Here is a 16907-nt window from a genome sequence, read left to right as displayed (position 1 = left end):
TCCCTTGGAGACCTGCAAGAAGTGGGACTTTAATTAGCCGTGATAATTAGTCTCACGCTCACTCAGACCCCAAACTGTGCAGCATCACACCTTGTCGCCTCCAGTCAGAATCCATCAGAGTTCCTCTTCAGTGGCGTTTGATTGGATCGGGGCCATTGTGAGTAAATTTGGCAGTAAATTACACCTAAATATGCATCAAGTAATCACTCCTAACCAGGAAGCTGAAAGACTCCACGGAAAGTCCTGGAAACACAGCACTGTTGATTAATTAAATTGTTATGCCCCATATTACCTGCCTCCAATTTTAGCAAGAGATGAAACTGTGATTTATGCACATTTTGGTGCTCCACAGTAGCTGAAACTGTATTTATTTACACCTTTCCATTAAATGGAACAAAGACAGCCTGTAATAATCTTGTTTTAATGTTAAAAAAACCCATTTTGTTAGATTCTGATTGACCTCGTGAATGCTCTTCCAAGGATGGCTCATTATTTAGTTTCCATGGTGTTTTTAATATAATTAATTTGTGTTAGATATATTATCCTGCTTCAATTAGTTTTAAAAAATGAACAAAACTTAACCAAGGAGCCGCTGTGACAACCACTGCACTTTTTAACCTGATACTCATGCACAGACAGGTTGCTTCAGTATGGCATGATGTTTTTGGACAGAAACGGGTAAACAAGAGCGAGATGGAAGGGCTTTCTTTTTTTTCTAAATGCCACACACAGTGGGATGCTGTCAGTTTGAGCATTCATCTTTTTTTGTCTGTAAAGTTTCCGTTCACTTTGTGTTTAAATCAAAGCAAAAAATCCGTTCAAACAGCAAGACGGGAGAGTGCAAACAGCGTAAGGCTCTTCTCAGTGAAGGAAAACATTATCAAGGTTATAGAGCCAAGATGGCGGCCAAGTACACAACAGGTAGAAATCTGGAAACTTTTAGCTAACCGTGCTGACTGTCCCTAACTGGCAAAACCCGATGCAGTGTCTCCTCAGCTTTACTGTTCACATGAGAAGCCAATCTTTTCATTTCTTCAACTCGGAAAGTTAAATTTTGAAGCTCTTATGCTTTGCTTTATTGTACCCAAGACTATGGCTCGTCTCAGACAAGAAAATGAAGTTACAGCTTCTTAAATACGACCTGGCCCAGCTCCTGAGATGCTCGGAGAATCAGTCATGATTGCAGGAAGGTTCACCGTTCAGTTGTTGTTCGTGCCACTTGGTCTTTTATACTGACTCTATTACATTTTGAAATTATTAAACATTAGAGCTAAACCTTAAGGTTTTTTTCCAATATAATGTGGGTACAGAGGGGTTTTTATTCCTATTTGAGGCTTGTTTGAAATGTGAGGCACTTTTAAATTGCTTTTTCAGATCCTTGTCTCCTGAGGTGTCTTTTATTAAATAATAAAATGATTAAAATTACCTTTTCATGCATTATACTAGATTATGGTTTACAATGATGAGGTGATGCAGTCAGCAGGAAGCACTACAAGACTTTTGGCGTTCCCTGTTAGTATTAAAGAGCATCCCATCATACGCTCACCCCGTGTGTGTTTTTTGTGTTCAGATGAAAGATGCATATGCATATATCTCTCTGATTCTCTCTCAGTCCTCCCACTCAGTAGACACTGTGTGGGTGTGGATCCTGCAGGCTGCCCATCTCCCTGCTCCTGCTATTAGTCACATATTCTGCACATTACGCTCTCTCATCACAATGAGCCTGCATACACAAATATTTAAATGCACACACACACACATAACACTGTGAGGTAGTTTCATGTTTCTCTTTGCAGTGCACACACTGAGATGTTTTCCCTTTAGTGATGGAAAAATAACCTGGCATCTGCCCACCAGTCCTCTATGATTCAGTGTCATCCTATACATAAGTCTTCCATTTTTTCATTTATTATCTCTTTCTTTTTCTGCGCAAAGGGTGCTTATCGTTCCTTTCACCAGCTGTCATGTGTGTTCTCTCCTTTCCTGTGCCAGTGTTGTTGTGATTTTCGTCTGGCAGGTTGTTCTGCTGTGGCTGCTCTCGTCTCATCGTGTTTTAAAAAAAGCAAAGCGAACCGTTTTTGTCTCTTCCACCTTCGCTCATTCGCCTCCCTTTTCTGTCTGCACCCTGATTCTTTTCTCCTCTTTCTTTTCCTTCACCTGTTACATCATTTCCTTTGACATCCTCTGATCCATCCTGGCCTTTTCTCATCCATAATGAGGGCTTATTGACCCTCTCTGTCACACTATTCATCTGGCATCCTCATTCTTCTTCTTCACTCCTGCGTTTCATTTGGCCACCTTCCTGTGCATCCCTGTGGCTCATCTATCCTCGTCCCCCCTCCTCCTCCTCCTCCCCCCACTGTCCCTCCTCTCTCTGTTTTGTCTTCACAGTCACTGTATCCATCAGATTCTAGAAAGTGTCCATCACATTCACCAACATGACATAGTGCACAGGGACCTGAAGGTTAGTATGTGTAGAGGAGCATCTGCATCCCCCCCCCTAACCTCCCCTCTCCTACAACCTTTGCTTGCTTCCTCTCCTTCCTCCCTTCCTTCTGGATCTTGTCTGTTTGTGTCGATCCTGTAAGTCGCTGGTCTGATGTCCGCCTGTCCGACTTGTCTTGGTATGACGTTTCTTTTTGCTTTCTTATTGTTTTTTGAGTTTGGTTTCCTAATCGGAGGACCCTGGCCTGCCTCACCCGCCTTTACCGTTTTTTTCTGACCTCCCAGCTGCTCTTTTAACATCCTTTTTACAAGCAAGCCCATAATAAAAGCTCCTGTTGCACTGACTGAAAGCTCACAGATCAGTAAATGAATGAGCATGTACACCGACCACCTGCAGAGAGCACATACCTAATAACTATCTGCTGTTTACAAATATCAATACAAACATCAATTTAGCCACAGCTCTGTTTACTTTGTGCTTCATTGATTTTTCTTTTTCTCTCCTCCGTGCTCCGTTTATTATTTCAATATACTGATTTTTGTATTTTCAAGACGGGCTCATTCAACGTCAAGTTTGTCTATTTTATATATATAAAAAAAGTTGTACATTTTTAAAATAAAGCAAGATTTCTTATTTCGTTGTGTAAATATTGTATTGATTTTCTTCAAAATGCCTCCCGTCTGAATAGAACAGCTGATGCTTGGAAGCAAACTCGACTTTACCTGATATTTGTCACATCAGAAGTCGTCTCGAGCTCCACTTCGAGTTAAATTTATTAATCATTAATGAAAACACAACTGGTATTCTCAGATATGCAAATGCACTCTCTGTCACTGAAGTTAAGAAAATTATTATTCTGCTTTATTCAACAATTTCAAGAGGTCACTCATTTACCACAGACTGAAGATCAGCTTCTAAATGTCATTGTTTTGTTGAAAAACGGTGCACTTCTCTGTTTCGGATGATTCACGTTAGTCAATGTTCTGTTGCAGCCAGTTAACCTTTAATCATCTGAAGGGCACGCTGCGAATTAAATCAAGCACAACTACAAGAAATAAATGATGCCGGGGGTCGTACCTGACCGGGGGGTATTTCCTCGAGCCTGTTTTGTAATTATCTGAATGGGGAAAGAGAAAATTTTGTATGTGCAGAAAAGAAGCCAAAGTGCTCAAAGTGTCTGAGGGCAGAAAACACCGTTTTGAGGTGAAGCTGAAACACTCCTGGAGTGTAAGAGCTTTGAAGACTAATAATGTTGTAAAAATAAGAAATCTCTCTCATATGAAAAAAAAAAATGCTCTAAGTTTAAAGTAGTGATAAACTAAACATATTTGCAGATTTCTATTAGTATTTAAATTTACATTTTTCAAACCAATCTGTTTTATTGTGCCTGTATGCTCTCATTGTAATCTCTTCTATCCAGTTCAACAGTGAAGAAAAAGAGCAGGTTATTTTAGGTCCTGTGGTGCATTTATGGCAACAATATGTTGACCTAATTATCCACTTAGTCTTTGAAGAATACTGTAAAGTGGGTTAACTTGTTAGCTGGCAACAGAACTAAAAAATGTAGCTTCAAGTATTTTACACATGTACACAAAAACTCATAAAATGTGCACGAAAGACTAATCACTACAGAAATTTATTATATTAGCTCAAATGTGTAACAACCACCTAGAACTACTAACTGAGCCAAGGACTTTTAAGATGGCCCACCCCGGAGCATTTAAACAATTCAACAGCTGACAAACACATTAATTTAAGCAGGACTGAAGGTTTGATCTAACAGAAAGATGTTTTTATTTAAACAAGCACACATTGGTTTTTGTCCTTTAGTGATCGTCCGGCATACACACACACACACAAACACACACACACAGATACTCTGTAGATGTGACCTGCCCAGTATTTATTCACTGGAGGACCTTTAGAAACGAGACACAAGACTCTTAATTTATAGCCCTGAACTTTATACTCGGACCAGTCCATCTTTCTCTCTCCTGGTCTCTGTCTGTGTTTTTCAGTTTCTCATCTTTCTCTCAGGTTATACTGTCTCTCGTATCCTAATTTCACTTCAATAATTAGGCATTAAGATGTTTATTAGATAGTATTTTTTTATGAATTGTTTTTGTTTGATAAAAAGCGGACGTAATGCAGTGTGAGGCTGCGGACAAGAAATGATTTTTTCAGTTGTGACAAAAACTGTCTGAACTTTGACATACTCAATGCACAAATATAAAGGTTGTGCTTATGTGTGTGCAGTGAAACGCAAATTATCTTAAAGTAGGCAGAACTCTTTGAATGAATGCTTTCTATTTAGAACAGGGGTGTCAAACCCCAAATTTGGTCCTAGCCAAGGGCTAAAAAGTCATCAACAAAAACCTGATCATACAGAAATTAAAACTATATATTGTTGGCTTCTAAGTCACTGTCAAGAGAAAACGTCACTAATTAGGCTCAGTTTTTTAAGCAAAATAAGAATTAAAGACTCGATCTGTCCCAGACTAGAGGGTTGGACCTGATGAAATCTAAACGTTATCTTGGGGGCCGGATGAAATGTTACAGAGGGCCGGATCTGGCCCACGGGCCTTAAGTTTGACATGTGTGATTTAGAAGATTCTACACTTCTCCCTCAAGGCACAGTTCTTGTTATTTCTAGGAACTGTTTCTTCATTTTAATACATTTTAAAAGGAGTGCAGATCATCAGTTCTCCACAGTGTTTATATATATATATATATATATATATATATATATACAAGACAAAACTAGACAAGGAAAGGAAATCAATAGGGAAAAGTAGACGTTATAAGATTTGATAAATATGTGTAGTTCAGAATAACAGCTCTCATCACAGAACACTTTCAGTGAAACAAGCAACTTTTCTGTGATTCTTTTCTTACAGTTTCATTCAGTTTAAAAAGATATAAAGTCAAAACAGTTTTTTCTTCATTCCTCAAACTCTTTTTAATCAAAGAAACAGTATGTCTTCACTGATTAATGGATTGATTGGTTTAGAGTGATATTTGAAAGAACAAGATAGCTTTTTTTTTTTTTTTTTCTTCAAATCCTTTCCTCAACAAACATTCATTCTGGAATAAGAAACAAAAAAGGCTGTTTTGTCGAATCTTCCACAGGTTGGAAAGTCAGCTGGTCAGACACTAAAACACCAGACAGGAGGGGTTTTTAGGTTTTGGAAAGTTTTGAAAGCAAACTTTATATGGCCCTAAAATAATCTACGCTAACTCGTTTTCAGTGGTAGCTTCTCATCGAGTTAAAGCATGCTTGTTACTCAGCACAGGACTGGCTTATTTGGCGTTTTGATCAAGTCAAACCTGACAAAAATCCAGTTTGGTTAAAAATGTTATTTCATTTATTCATCCCTGTGTAAGTTTATACAGCCCAGCGTAATTATCTGTGATGTGTGCGTAACTGCCTCTCCTCAGTTTCTCACTGAATGTTGGTCAGTGTAGCACAGGCTGACAAGTTCCAGCGTTTATCCAAAAAATATATATATTTTAGGCAGTGTTGTCTGTCAGCTTGTAACATTTAGTCCATTTGTAATGTGGCTACAGCTGAAATTTGACATATGCATTTATATGAGTGATTTAAACTCTGGAGTGACATTTAACATGGTAGGATAGAAACCAAGTTATTTTTGATTTATTTTTGACATAGGCTGAGCGACTGAAAGGTTTTAACACTGGAACAAACATCTAACCCTCTGACTTTAATGAGTGAAGCTCATCTTACTGTGGCTATTACATTTCAACAATATATTTAAAATTCACTCAATCAAACAAAAAGTCAGTGCACAGGAAGCACTCATGCATGGTGAAGTTTTTGTCACACAAAGAGACGCTTCTTTCGAATTCGGCAGTCCAGATATGTGTTCACTTGTTTAAAATGATTGTGTCAGTGCAGCTTTACTCCCACAGCTGGACCCAGACAGCAAACATGGCTCTACACATTTTTATTTCTCGTCTGTCTCATCTATTATATATCGTTATCCCTTCCATATACTGTTAAGTCTCTGTATAGACTTGCACCTCGACTACCTTTCAGTTTCTCTCGCTCCGTTTTTGGCTTTTGGGGTTTTGGTTTTAGTGCCTTGTGGTTTTCAAACACCAGGTTTTGTAATTGTCTCGGCAGAGCCCACCACAGACACATATTTCAAATGTTATCGATTGCGCAACGACTCAGTCTTTCACTTACCTCCTCGCCGCTTTCTGTGCCCCCCGTGGCCAAACATATTCTCACATCCCTCTTTCATCATCCAAAGCCTGCTGGTTAAAACGTGACTGGCAGCAAAGGTATCTGCAGCCAAAAAAACTTTTTTCTTTTTTCTTTTTTATTGTTTTTTTTATGAGTTTGTCTTTTTAAAAACACATGATTATATATGACAGTCAACTGTTTGTAGATTAGATGAACGTAAAGGAGTCTTCTGTTGCAGAGCACCTGTGCACTTCCAACTCAACAAATCCATCCACCAAAACCTTATAATGAACATCACTGGCTTCACGTTACGTACAAAATTGTTCTTGACATGTTAAGATAACTTAAAACTGTTGAAAAGGTATTTTAATTAACCTAAATTGGATTCATTTTTGATAATCCTGGCCTAAACCAATGAAATATTGGACGCTTGGCAACAGAAGAGTCTTTTCAATCCTTTTACTATCCCTCATATCTTCCCCACCACCTCTTCTCCCTTCCCTTTCTGCTCTCCCCTGGCCTGTGCACGGGTTTGTAGCGCTGCTAAGACTAACATGCGCCCCCCCCACCCCCCCTCCCCTTGGTGTTTGCATGCAGTCATTGCATCCAGCAGATCCTGGAGGCGGTGCTTCACTGCCATCAAATGGGCGTGGTGCACCGGGACCTGAAGGTGAGTGATGGGAATTGCTTTGCTGCCCCTTCAGAGTTGTGCGTTCGTGTAACTGGAGTTTGTGGTCGTGCCGTTTCTGTATTCAGTGGATTTCTGTTCTGTTTAAAAAGAAACTGGGGGTGTCGCTGGCAAAGAGTTGTTGAGGGCTGTGGAAAGTTTCTTTCAGAGTTCTACTTTAAATTACTTCAAGCTGATCACTTTAGAAGCTTGTAGAAAGGCGGGACTCAGGTGAAAACCTTCGGCCATGTCAACGGTATAGCAGTCCTTATGCATGGAACTCGACTCCAGCTTTCTTCTGCCATCCAGAACCTCCAGCTCTTTACAGCCACCTTCTTGTGTAAACATCATTCTAAGCATACAGGGATTTCAAGTATTCAACAATTTCAAGCATGCAATGCAGGTCATTCTAGCTGACCAATCCGTTTGCTATGTAACCTTTTTGTAACAGGATTTCTGTCGCTGCACAGCTGTTCCATTTAATATCGGCCAAGGGGCTACTTAATCTTAGCTGCGGTTCATTTACTCGACAGAGAGAAATGCTATCTATTGATTATCAGATACCCTGTGTGGTTTATAGATGAGCAGATGACCCGAATGCAACAGCTGATTTTCATTTGTAAAAGAGCTGGTTTTATGTAGCTGGTGCTTTTATAATGTTTTGTTTTTAAAAGCCAAGAGCTAATTGCAAATTTAGAGATGTTTTGTCAAGAATAATGTCATTTTATCCAGGCAGCCCTCATTGCACTCGAGGGATTTTGCCGAGTTCAAGATGCCTTTCAGATCTCTGTAGCAACTTGTCTAATAAGATCTGTATGTGAAACAGCGTCTAAGGAGCTAGAAGTCGACCTGTTTCCAGTTCTTTGAGCTGCTCTGTGTTGCACCTGCTGGTATTTTTGTTTGTGTGTCCCTGTGTGTTGCGTCTTGTTTTGCATGATGCACTTTGTCGTGTAGTCGTCTATTCAAATGTCAGTCCCAGCATTCCAGCAAAGGCGCGTTGTGTTTATCAGAGCTGTTGTGTCAAAGTCTTTTTTTAGCTCACACATATCTTGTTTCACACCCACGCACTGGAGAGCATTTCGTGCAATAGGTCATAGTGTGATGACTGAGGACACCCCGACTGACACGATCCCTGAAATGAGGAATAGGGACATGGCAAGTGGGATGATAACAGAGTGAAGTTTCGTCTTTGTGCCAAGAATACGAATCTCAGTGTAGACTACGCTTAAGTGTTTTCCTTTTAACAATTCAAATGTTGCTAAGATAACCTTGATATAAATAAGGTGTAACAAAATGTTGACCTTATAGAAAAAGTCTGAAAGTTTAACTCAGCTGTGATAAAAATAAATTGTGTACAAATGTAGTATTTTCTTTGACAGTCACTTTAAATTAAGACACAATTACTTTCAGTTCTTTTACTTGTTAAAGCAACAAGTAAAATAAAAAAGGTTTTGAGTCTAACTTGACTGTATTTAGTCACAGACTAATAACTTTAGCACAGTTTTTGTAAATCTGAAACAAATCCCAGCAGGTTTTTTCTTTTTTCTTTTTTTCACTGCAGCTACTTTTTTCAAAACGAAGCGCGTTCTTAATGCAGCGCAACATCTCGGCTACTTTTTCTGAAGACAGAAACGCCACAGCATCTCCAGCTTCTTTGCAGATCAATAAATAGAATTGAAGAGAGAAATCTGGGACTGGGAATCGTTCCATTTCAGACACCCACTCATGACCTGCTCTCAAATGCATATTTTTCTATCATCTGTAAGCGTCCCTCTCTGCCCTCCTCAACTTAAATCAGTGGCTAGTCATCAATATGCTCAGCTCTGTGTTTATGTTGGACCGTAGGAAGGTGCATTTGTGTCAACCAGCAGTGACGTTTGTTGCTGAACGTTTTGAATGCGCGGCCTGGTTGTGTTATGTCGCATGCATGCACCTTTTTGATGGAAGCGGCTGCTTCATCAGGAATTCCACCCACATCCATTTTCACGGATTATCTTCCTGCTGCAGTGTTGGCAGGTTCTAACTCCCTGGTTTACAAAAGAAAAAAGGCCTAACCAAACGTTAGAGCCAGGAGACTGTGACGACATGTAAAAGGCACACCTTTAGTGATCTCTGCTTTGGGCACATATTATTCCTTTGACTTTCTAAAAATGAGTAGAGGGCAGATAACAATGAAAGGAAGTCAAAGGATGCAGATAGATGCTACTGCAGTGCAGTGGAGGCAGTGACAGAAATGTAGTCTATAAATACAATGTCCTCATTCTTTCAGTTTAGAAACTTTGGACTTGCATTGCTGCAGTTCACTGTCTTCCAAGTTAGGAAACTGCTTAATTAGCTAATTGGAAGTAGAGGAAGATGCATTAAACAAATTAGACCTTAAGAGGCTTACTTTAGTCTCTAAAAGTCAAGAGAAAACTTTTTGCAAGTATGAAAATTGCACAGTAGAGCACACTACATCAAATGTGTTATCTGTTTGAGCATCTACCAGACTAGAAATAATGAGGGTTAAAGGTCACTCATAGAATAGACCTCATCCTCACCCAGTATTTGAATACAAATATTTGAACGGTTAAGAACATCTTTGTAGAGTCCTAGATTGTATTCCTCAACACCATAATGACCTTCATCTTAAAGTTTTCTCCAAGATTGTAGTGACTTAAAGTTCAGCTAGGCTATTGATCATTGGGGAGCGTTTATGCATCAAACCAAGAAGTCTTTTCCATAAAATGTCTGTGCTTTTAGAACATCTGTTTCAAATTTTGCAAACTTTACCTTTAAACATAGATATGCTGCCACTATTTTTGAATGTTTGAGTTGTACACGCAAATATAAACCATCATTGCAGGAACCAGATTGACATAACATTGAAAATATTTATTCAGAGTCACCAAGAAAAATACAAAGACCATTCTTTAGCCAATCAGCATCAAAGTTCACGATATTGCTGATATATTTAAAATAAAAAATAGTCCTTACTAAGTCATGGCTACACTTATAAGACTTCTAATATATTTGCTACCAGTTGTGCTAAACAAAAAAACAAAGCAATAAAATTTTAGCTAAGAAAAAACAAGGGTTATAGTATTTATTGCTTTTCTCAACTTGTTTTCTTTCACAATGGCAGCAGAGCTAGAAGCTTCTCAGATTGACCAATGAACTTTATAGTTCTGGTCCTGTTGGCATGTGTGCGTCTGTCAAATATTAGCTTCTTATCAATTCATAGATGCTTTATTATAAATAATAGTAAAGTTAAAAAAAAACTTTGACAGGAGTTGTTTGCAACACAGGTCTTGGCATATGTTAGTTATAGTAAGGACAAATAGTTTTTCTAACTCACAACTAGCACTAACCAAGACTGGGGATAACTAGACTTTTTTGGCATCAAACCTGCTATAAAAGCAAAGATAACTTCACTTTTAAACAAACAGAACCAAAGAATGTAACTTATATATATATATTTTTTTATATTTATTGCAAGTGTTACAATTAAATTTAATGTTAGTGTAGATAAACTATCATGAGTAAGCTTAGTATAATTCCCCATTTAGCAACTGAAATAATTTAAATAGACATATGGATTACTTTAATAACCAGTTTGATCAAATGCTAACTTATAGACGTGTTCTATGTAGGTAATCCTGTTACGTATCCTGGTGACTACCCAGAATCAGGAGTACATTGGACATCAATTGAAAAAGTAACCCTGCAGGACATACTGTTGTAAATTTTCCTGCAGCTGGCCTTTCTTTGCCTGCCAACGCTGCCAGTTACCTTTACAGATGCAATGGTTCAGTGAGAAGTAGGGAGAGAAAGTGAGAACGAGCAGATTCCAGTGGGGATAGATGCCCATTATTAGAGCTCTCCTCTGACAGAGAATAATGAGGCTAGCTGCATTATGTAGGCCACAGAGACGGAGCCTATAGAGCCTCCGCTCATCACATGAGGCTTGGACAGAAGAGAACTGCAAATATGCACCAAGTTCTGTTGTAAAGCTTTTACATGTCCGTGTTTCCTTTAAAATCAGGTTTCAAGTGTTTGTGTGATGTTCTGTTTTGAACCCCATTACAAACTTTTGCATGCACAGCTACCTGCTCCTAGCTTTTACGCCATAAAAAACTGTAAATATGTTAACAAACGTACCCTTTTTTTGTTCTTTGATAACCTTTTCCCCCTCCTTCTGTTCAGCCTGAAAACCTGCTCCTCGCAAGCAAATGTAAGAACGCTGCAGTGAAGCTCGCTGACTTTGGCCTGGCCATCGAGGTGCAGGGGGATCAACAGGCCTGGTTTGGTAGGTACAACACACAAAGGAGTAAGTTTCATGTGGGTGTTACAAGGGTTGATGACAAGATATTAAGGAAAAATGGAATCCTATCCCTGTTTCGGGCCTCTTAAATCAGAAAAATATTGTTTGGTCAGCTGATCATATTGGCACTTTACACTTCCAGACCAGAGTAGAAGAAAATACACCTCATTTTTATCTCTAACTTCAAATCATGATGCATTCACTGAACCACAGAACTAAAGGATCAAACTGTTGGATTTAGTTAATATATTACCTTTAGATTTAAAAAGATTCTAATAAAAATAAGCTGCTTTTTGTTTGTTTTTATGCAATCTAGACCAGGTCTTCCTGGAGCAAGAGATGTAGTATCTCTTAAGGACCATTTTCCTTTAATAAAAGCAAAATACATAAACACAAGTTTATGTTCCAAGTGTTTTTGAGATTATTGTGAAAATCAAAACAACAAAAAAAACACACCGAGTTGAACACATCCAGCAGTTGTAAGGTTATTTGTCTACATCTCATTTTAGTCTCTAGTAAAGCCCAGATACCAATCAGCGATCGTCTGTTTGTTCACAATACGGTGACTTTAGACCCTGAAGATTTTCCTTCACAGTTTGGACCAACAGTTTAAGGCTTACTGTAGATTATCTTTTCATGCACGCTGATCCACAGAAAGCAGCAACACAATCCGCTGCCGTGGGCATGCCAATCAATTGTGCATGGGTTTTTCCTGCAGGCTTTGCTGGCACACCAGGGTACCTGTCCCCTGAGGTATTGAGAAAGGAGGCATATGGCAAACCTGTGGACATCTGGGCTTGTGGTGAGTTGTACAGGAACACACTCATTCATGCACGACGTGCATATGGTGTTTCCTCAATAATTACACACCAAAAGCAGAAACTTGACAGAGAATAGTTATTTTTTTTATTTGTGTGTGTGTGTGTGTGTCTCAGGGGTGATTCTCTACATCCTGCTGGTGGGTTACCCTCCTTTCTGGGACGAGGACCAGCACAAGCTGTACCAACAGATCAAGGCTGGGGCTTATGATGTGAGTCTCCTCTTCCACTGTAATGCCCTCCCTACTCCTCCCGCTGACCTCTTTCTTTTTTGGCAACTGTTACGTAACTTGGTCACCTCATTCATATTTCAGGGGTTGCGAGAGAGGGGAGCCTCACCATAGATCACATTGAACTTCATGCCAAATAAAGAGAGAACCTGACTGACTCTCTGAGCTCACAGGGCACACGTCGGTGTTCATACCTAGACACAAAAGGACCTTATGTGTTGAGTTTTTCTGAACAAAATGCTGGGGGTCGTGCTTGGACCGGCCCATTTGGTATTAATAAACAGTCCCCATAGCGCTAGCACAACTAATATGTTGAAAGCACATATACTGGCGACATCCAGGGTTCAGATCTGGTTCAGGACGTGTTGCTCACAAGCAGGCTACTTGTGCTGGATTTATTTTTCCTTTTACTCTGTCATTATATACTCCAGGTGTTGTATTTTTTATTAGTTATGTAGCTTTTAGCACTTGTTAAAGTTATGCAGAGCTTGAGTTTAACACTAAATGGAGTTATTTAGTTTTGTTAAATTGTCTGTCATGTGTCGACACGACCCTGTCTCATCACTTGAGTTTAGGAGCCTTTTTATGTCTCAGTTATTAATAGGTCAAAGTTCAGTAACTTAACAAAAACCCTCTGAAAATAATCATGTTATGGACAGAAAATTGGTCAAAAAAGCAACCAGAGCATCATTATACCATTTAGAAAGCCTAAAGACTCATTTCTTAAGACTATTGCTCTCATGTGAAGTCACTAAATTAAGAGAAACAGCAACCACTGTGGTTTGCTAGGGTAATTACTTTTAGTAATTAGTTTCGTTTTGTCTGTTTCTCCAGTTTCCTTCCCCAGAATGGGACACAGTCACCCCGGAAGCAAAAAACCTGATCAACCAGATGCTGACGATCAACCCAGCCAAGAGGATCACGGCTCAGGAGGCCCTCAAGCACCCATGGGTCTGCGTAAGTGTCCCGTCTTTGAGATGGACAGAAAAACTTGATGAATACAGTCTGAAGAAGTTAGCAGATTTCTTCATGTCTTATTGTCCTTTCCTCTTCTTCTCAGCAACGATCCACAGTGGCGTCTATGATGCACAGACAGGAGACTGTGGAGTGTCTGAAGAAATTCAACGCCAGAAGGAAACTCAAGGTCTGTTTGCGTGCTTTCCCTCTCCTACACTTGGCTTTTCTTCTCTAATAAGCTCTCATGTGAGATGTTTCTTTTTCTCCTCGTCTTTTATTCTTTAATGTCCTCTCTGGTGTTTCGTGGTTCTAAAATAAAGTGTCTTATTGCTTTGATCACTGCGATTGTAAAGCTCAGTAAATAGTTAGACGGTCTTTAGCGTAAACTGGAAACCAGCTGAAATTTGAGGTTTAACGTGATCATATAGAGTTTGTTCTTACACTGATTTATCGCTGACATTTTGTGTGGATATAACAGCTTAGCCATTGGAGCATGACACTGTTACCCCGCTGCTTTTGGCCTCTCTTGGCACGGCTCAAATACCAGCTCATCGGAAGCTGGAAACAGAAACACAGGTGGCCGCGGGCAAATGTTGCACCATTCAGCTAACGTGCCATCAGCTTCAAGCAATCCTCTCCGGCTTTTCACACGTAAAGATAAACGGACACTGAGAAGGTTGGACATTTGAGTTCAATGTTGACAACAGAAAAACAAAAACTGGAGACATTTTAATTCCACCAAATCATTGCAATAAAATAAAAGGTGATGAATGGGATCCAGAAATGGCATTGGCTTTAGAGGTTGTGCTTCTGTTGTTTTATTGGCTTGCTAAAATAAATACTTTAGAATATTTAGACATTTCCTAGATGTTTTTTTGGAGCTGTACTTTTATTTAAGTGTGCTTGTTGTGGTTATGAAGGAATGTTTTGTTTGATTTATTCATATATTCACTGTATTATGGATATTCGCAGCTCTGACGTGTTTTTATCTAGTTTCAATTCAGTGCTGTTTTATCACCTCAAGCTGTAAATAAACTCCTCACAGAAAAGTGTAAAGATCAGCTGCTTCACTCGTCACTACTTCTAGCTTCCTTTCTTTTTTTGGTCTAATTTTATCAGCTTCACACATTTTGTGTTGCACAGTTAGTCAGTATACATGATTTCTGTCTTTGCGTATTTTTGTTTGGCTTTTACTTTTCTTATACAATATTTTAGGTTTGTTTTCCTAGCTTGCCAGGATTTCTTTTCAGCTTTGCTTTTTGTTAATGTTAATGATAAACTAAGCTGTAAAAAGATGTAAGAACTTCAGTCTAAGAACTTTCTTTCTGAGTTCCTCTTTGTGTTTTGAGTAACCCTTTAATTTGGAATCACGTCTTAATTGTTAATCAGTCACAGCACACTCTGAATTTTGTCTTTCGCTCGTGTGCAGCGTGGGCGCACATTTAATCACGTGTCGACTGAACATCGTTGATTAAAAGTCGTTTTTCCTTTGAGCTTTACTTACGATGATGTTCCGCCTGCTGCGAGTCAAAAGTTTTAATTTAGAGGGAAAAATTCAAACTCTCGAACAATGAATGACTGGTGAGCTCAGAATGTCGATGTGATTATAGTTTCAGTATTATTAATGCTTTTCATGTTCTTTTTAGGGGGCCATTCTTACCACCATGCTGGTTTCTCGAAATTTCTCAGGTAAGTGTTTTATTGACTCATTATTTAAATCTATATATCTGTGAACTAGTATTAGTGAGTATCATAGCTTTCAAGGGAGCAAAAATCTTCGTTGTTACTGGTGCAAACTGTCATGTTGATGAAATAAAAAGTGCCCAATTCAAACTGTTTTCTGCCACCAGAAAACCACTTTAAATTAATGCCAACTAAAAAGCAGGATATATGAATATTGCTTTAAAATCAAAATGATGGCTTGCACTTTTTTAAGGCAACTGCAGACGTTGAAGCAGATTTTTCTCCCTTAACCTTAGAGTAATATTTTGATGTATAGATTTCAGGGCATGTTATTAAAAGCAAAATCACATGATCATTTCATCTCAGCTCAGCTTCAGCGTTTCCCCTTTCTGCTTCTGTAACACTCAGATCTCAGATTCAGTGCATCGTTGCTTGATTTAGCAAAACGCCATTTAGGAACTGCTGCTGCACTTTTATTTTAACGCATCAAAATTCCAGCAACCTCAATTTGATAAATGCAAACAATTTGGTAATTCTCCTTGTAAACACAGGTCCAGAACGTGAGAACATTTCTGCCTGAGGTACAAGGTTTTTTTAGAAGTAAGTGAGCCATTTTAATTTGGCTGAAGTGTAGGGAAACACTGAATTTGATCTGCAAGCTGAAGATGCATTTACGTCTTTGTTCCTGTCTTTGTATGTCTATATATTACTGTATTAGTTGACTTTCTTTATTCTTAGTCTTTTTTTTATCTGTATTTTACAACTGAAATAGGAAAAAGGTTTACCTCCCTATAAAACTTTCAGGACTTATACTTTCTCTCCCTGATTTATTTCTACATGGATTCAAACATGAGCAAAAGTGACTCATCGGTTTCACTTAATGAGGCATTTTCACCGTGTTGTGGTCAGTGAAATGAAAACTTTTTGAAAATGGTGAATGTGTTTGCTGCTATAATACCGGATGTGCTTACAAGAACCTTTAAAACCTGGAAGAAGCTAATTTTTTTTTATGGAAGTTGTTGAAATTCAGGTTTCAAAATTATACTTTCCTGAAGTAATTGCTTTGGAAGTTCCTTGATGATTGACGAACTTCCTGTATAATAAACCATAAATTGTAGGTCCATGTTTGTGTATAATATTTGTGTATTTTGTGCGTGTCTGTTTGTGTGCCAGTGCTAACATGCTGCTTTAGTAAACATGACTCACAGTGGGCTTCCTGACTCTGTAAGCTGCACAGTTGGAAACTGGCCGAAGATCTACTGAAAAACCACTCGGCTAACTCCCACGTTCAAAAACCACTGACCCAGGTGTATAAACTGATCGTTTCACCTCTGTGAAACATCTCTTCTCACTTCTTTTTCATCTTCTTAGGAACTGGTACTCCATTTTAAGTGTGAGGCCATCAGGTGAATGAGTAAGGGAATAAAAACGAACTATAAAAATAAAAAAAAGAATACCAGTCTTCAGAGGGACGTTGTTGCAGATTACATCAATATAAATGCCAACAAAAGTGCTTTTTGTGTTTGGTTGCTGTCTATTTGGGGTACTTTGTGAATCATGTAATATATGGATGAGTTTAGCTGAACTGACAGAAAT

At 38.8% G+C, this 16907-nt stretch overlaps 1 protein-coding gene across 46 annotated transcripts in view; it reads left to right on the top strand.

The window, feature by feature from the left end:
- camk2b1 (calcium/calmodulin-dependent protein kinase (CaM kinase) II beta 1) overlaps window positions 1-16907 on the top strand; it is a 65451-nt gene that overhangs the window by 18423 nt on the left and 30121 nt on the right. For 31 of the 46 annotated variants that reach the window (XM_037977982.1, XM_017427819.3, XM_017427821.3 and 28 more), the window contains exons 6-12: window positions 2392-2464; window positions 11506-11608; window positions 12342-12425; window positions 12559-12653; window positions 13506-13628; window positions 13732-13815; window positions 15275-15317. In XM_037977982.1, coding sequence (XP_037833910.1) covers window positions 2392-2464; window positions 11506-11608; window positions 12342-12425; window positions 12559-12653; window positions 13506-13628; window positions 13732-13815; window positions 15275-15317 — 605 coding nt within the window. Of the gene's footprint in view, window positions 1-2391; window positions 2465-7250; window positions 7324-11505; window positions 11609-12341; window positions 12426-12558; window positions 12654-13505; window positions 13629-13731; window positions 13816-15274; window positions 15318-16907 lie in introns of all 46 variants that reach the window. The other 15 variants (XM_017427830.3, XM_017427824.3, XM_017427818.3 and 12 more) reach the window with 1 other exon arrangement.

The sequence above is a fragment of the Kryptolebias marmoratus genome, linkage group LG1, assembly GCF_001649575.2.
Source record: "Kryptolebias marmoratus isolate JLee-2015 linkage group LG1, ASM164957v2, whole genome shotgun sequence".
Lineage (NCBI taxonomy): Eukaryota > Metazoa > Chordata > Actinopteri > Cyprinodontiformes > Rivulidae > Kryptolebias > Kryptolebias marmoratus.
Note: the sequence above shows the minus strand (reverse complement) of the source record. Positions and strands in the feature narration are given on the sequence as shown.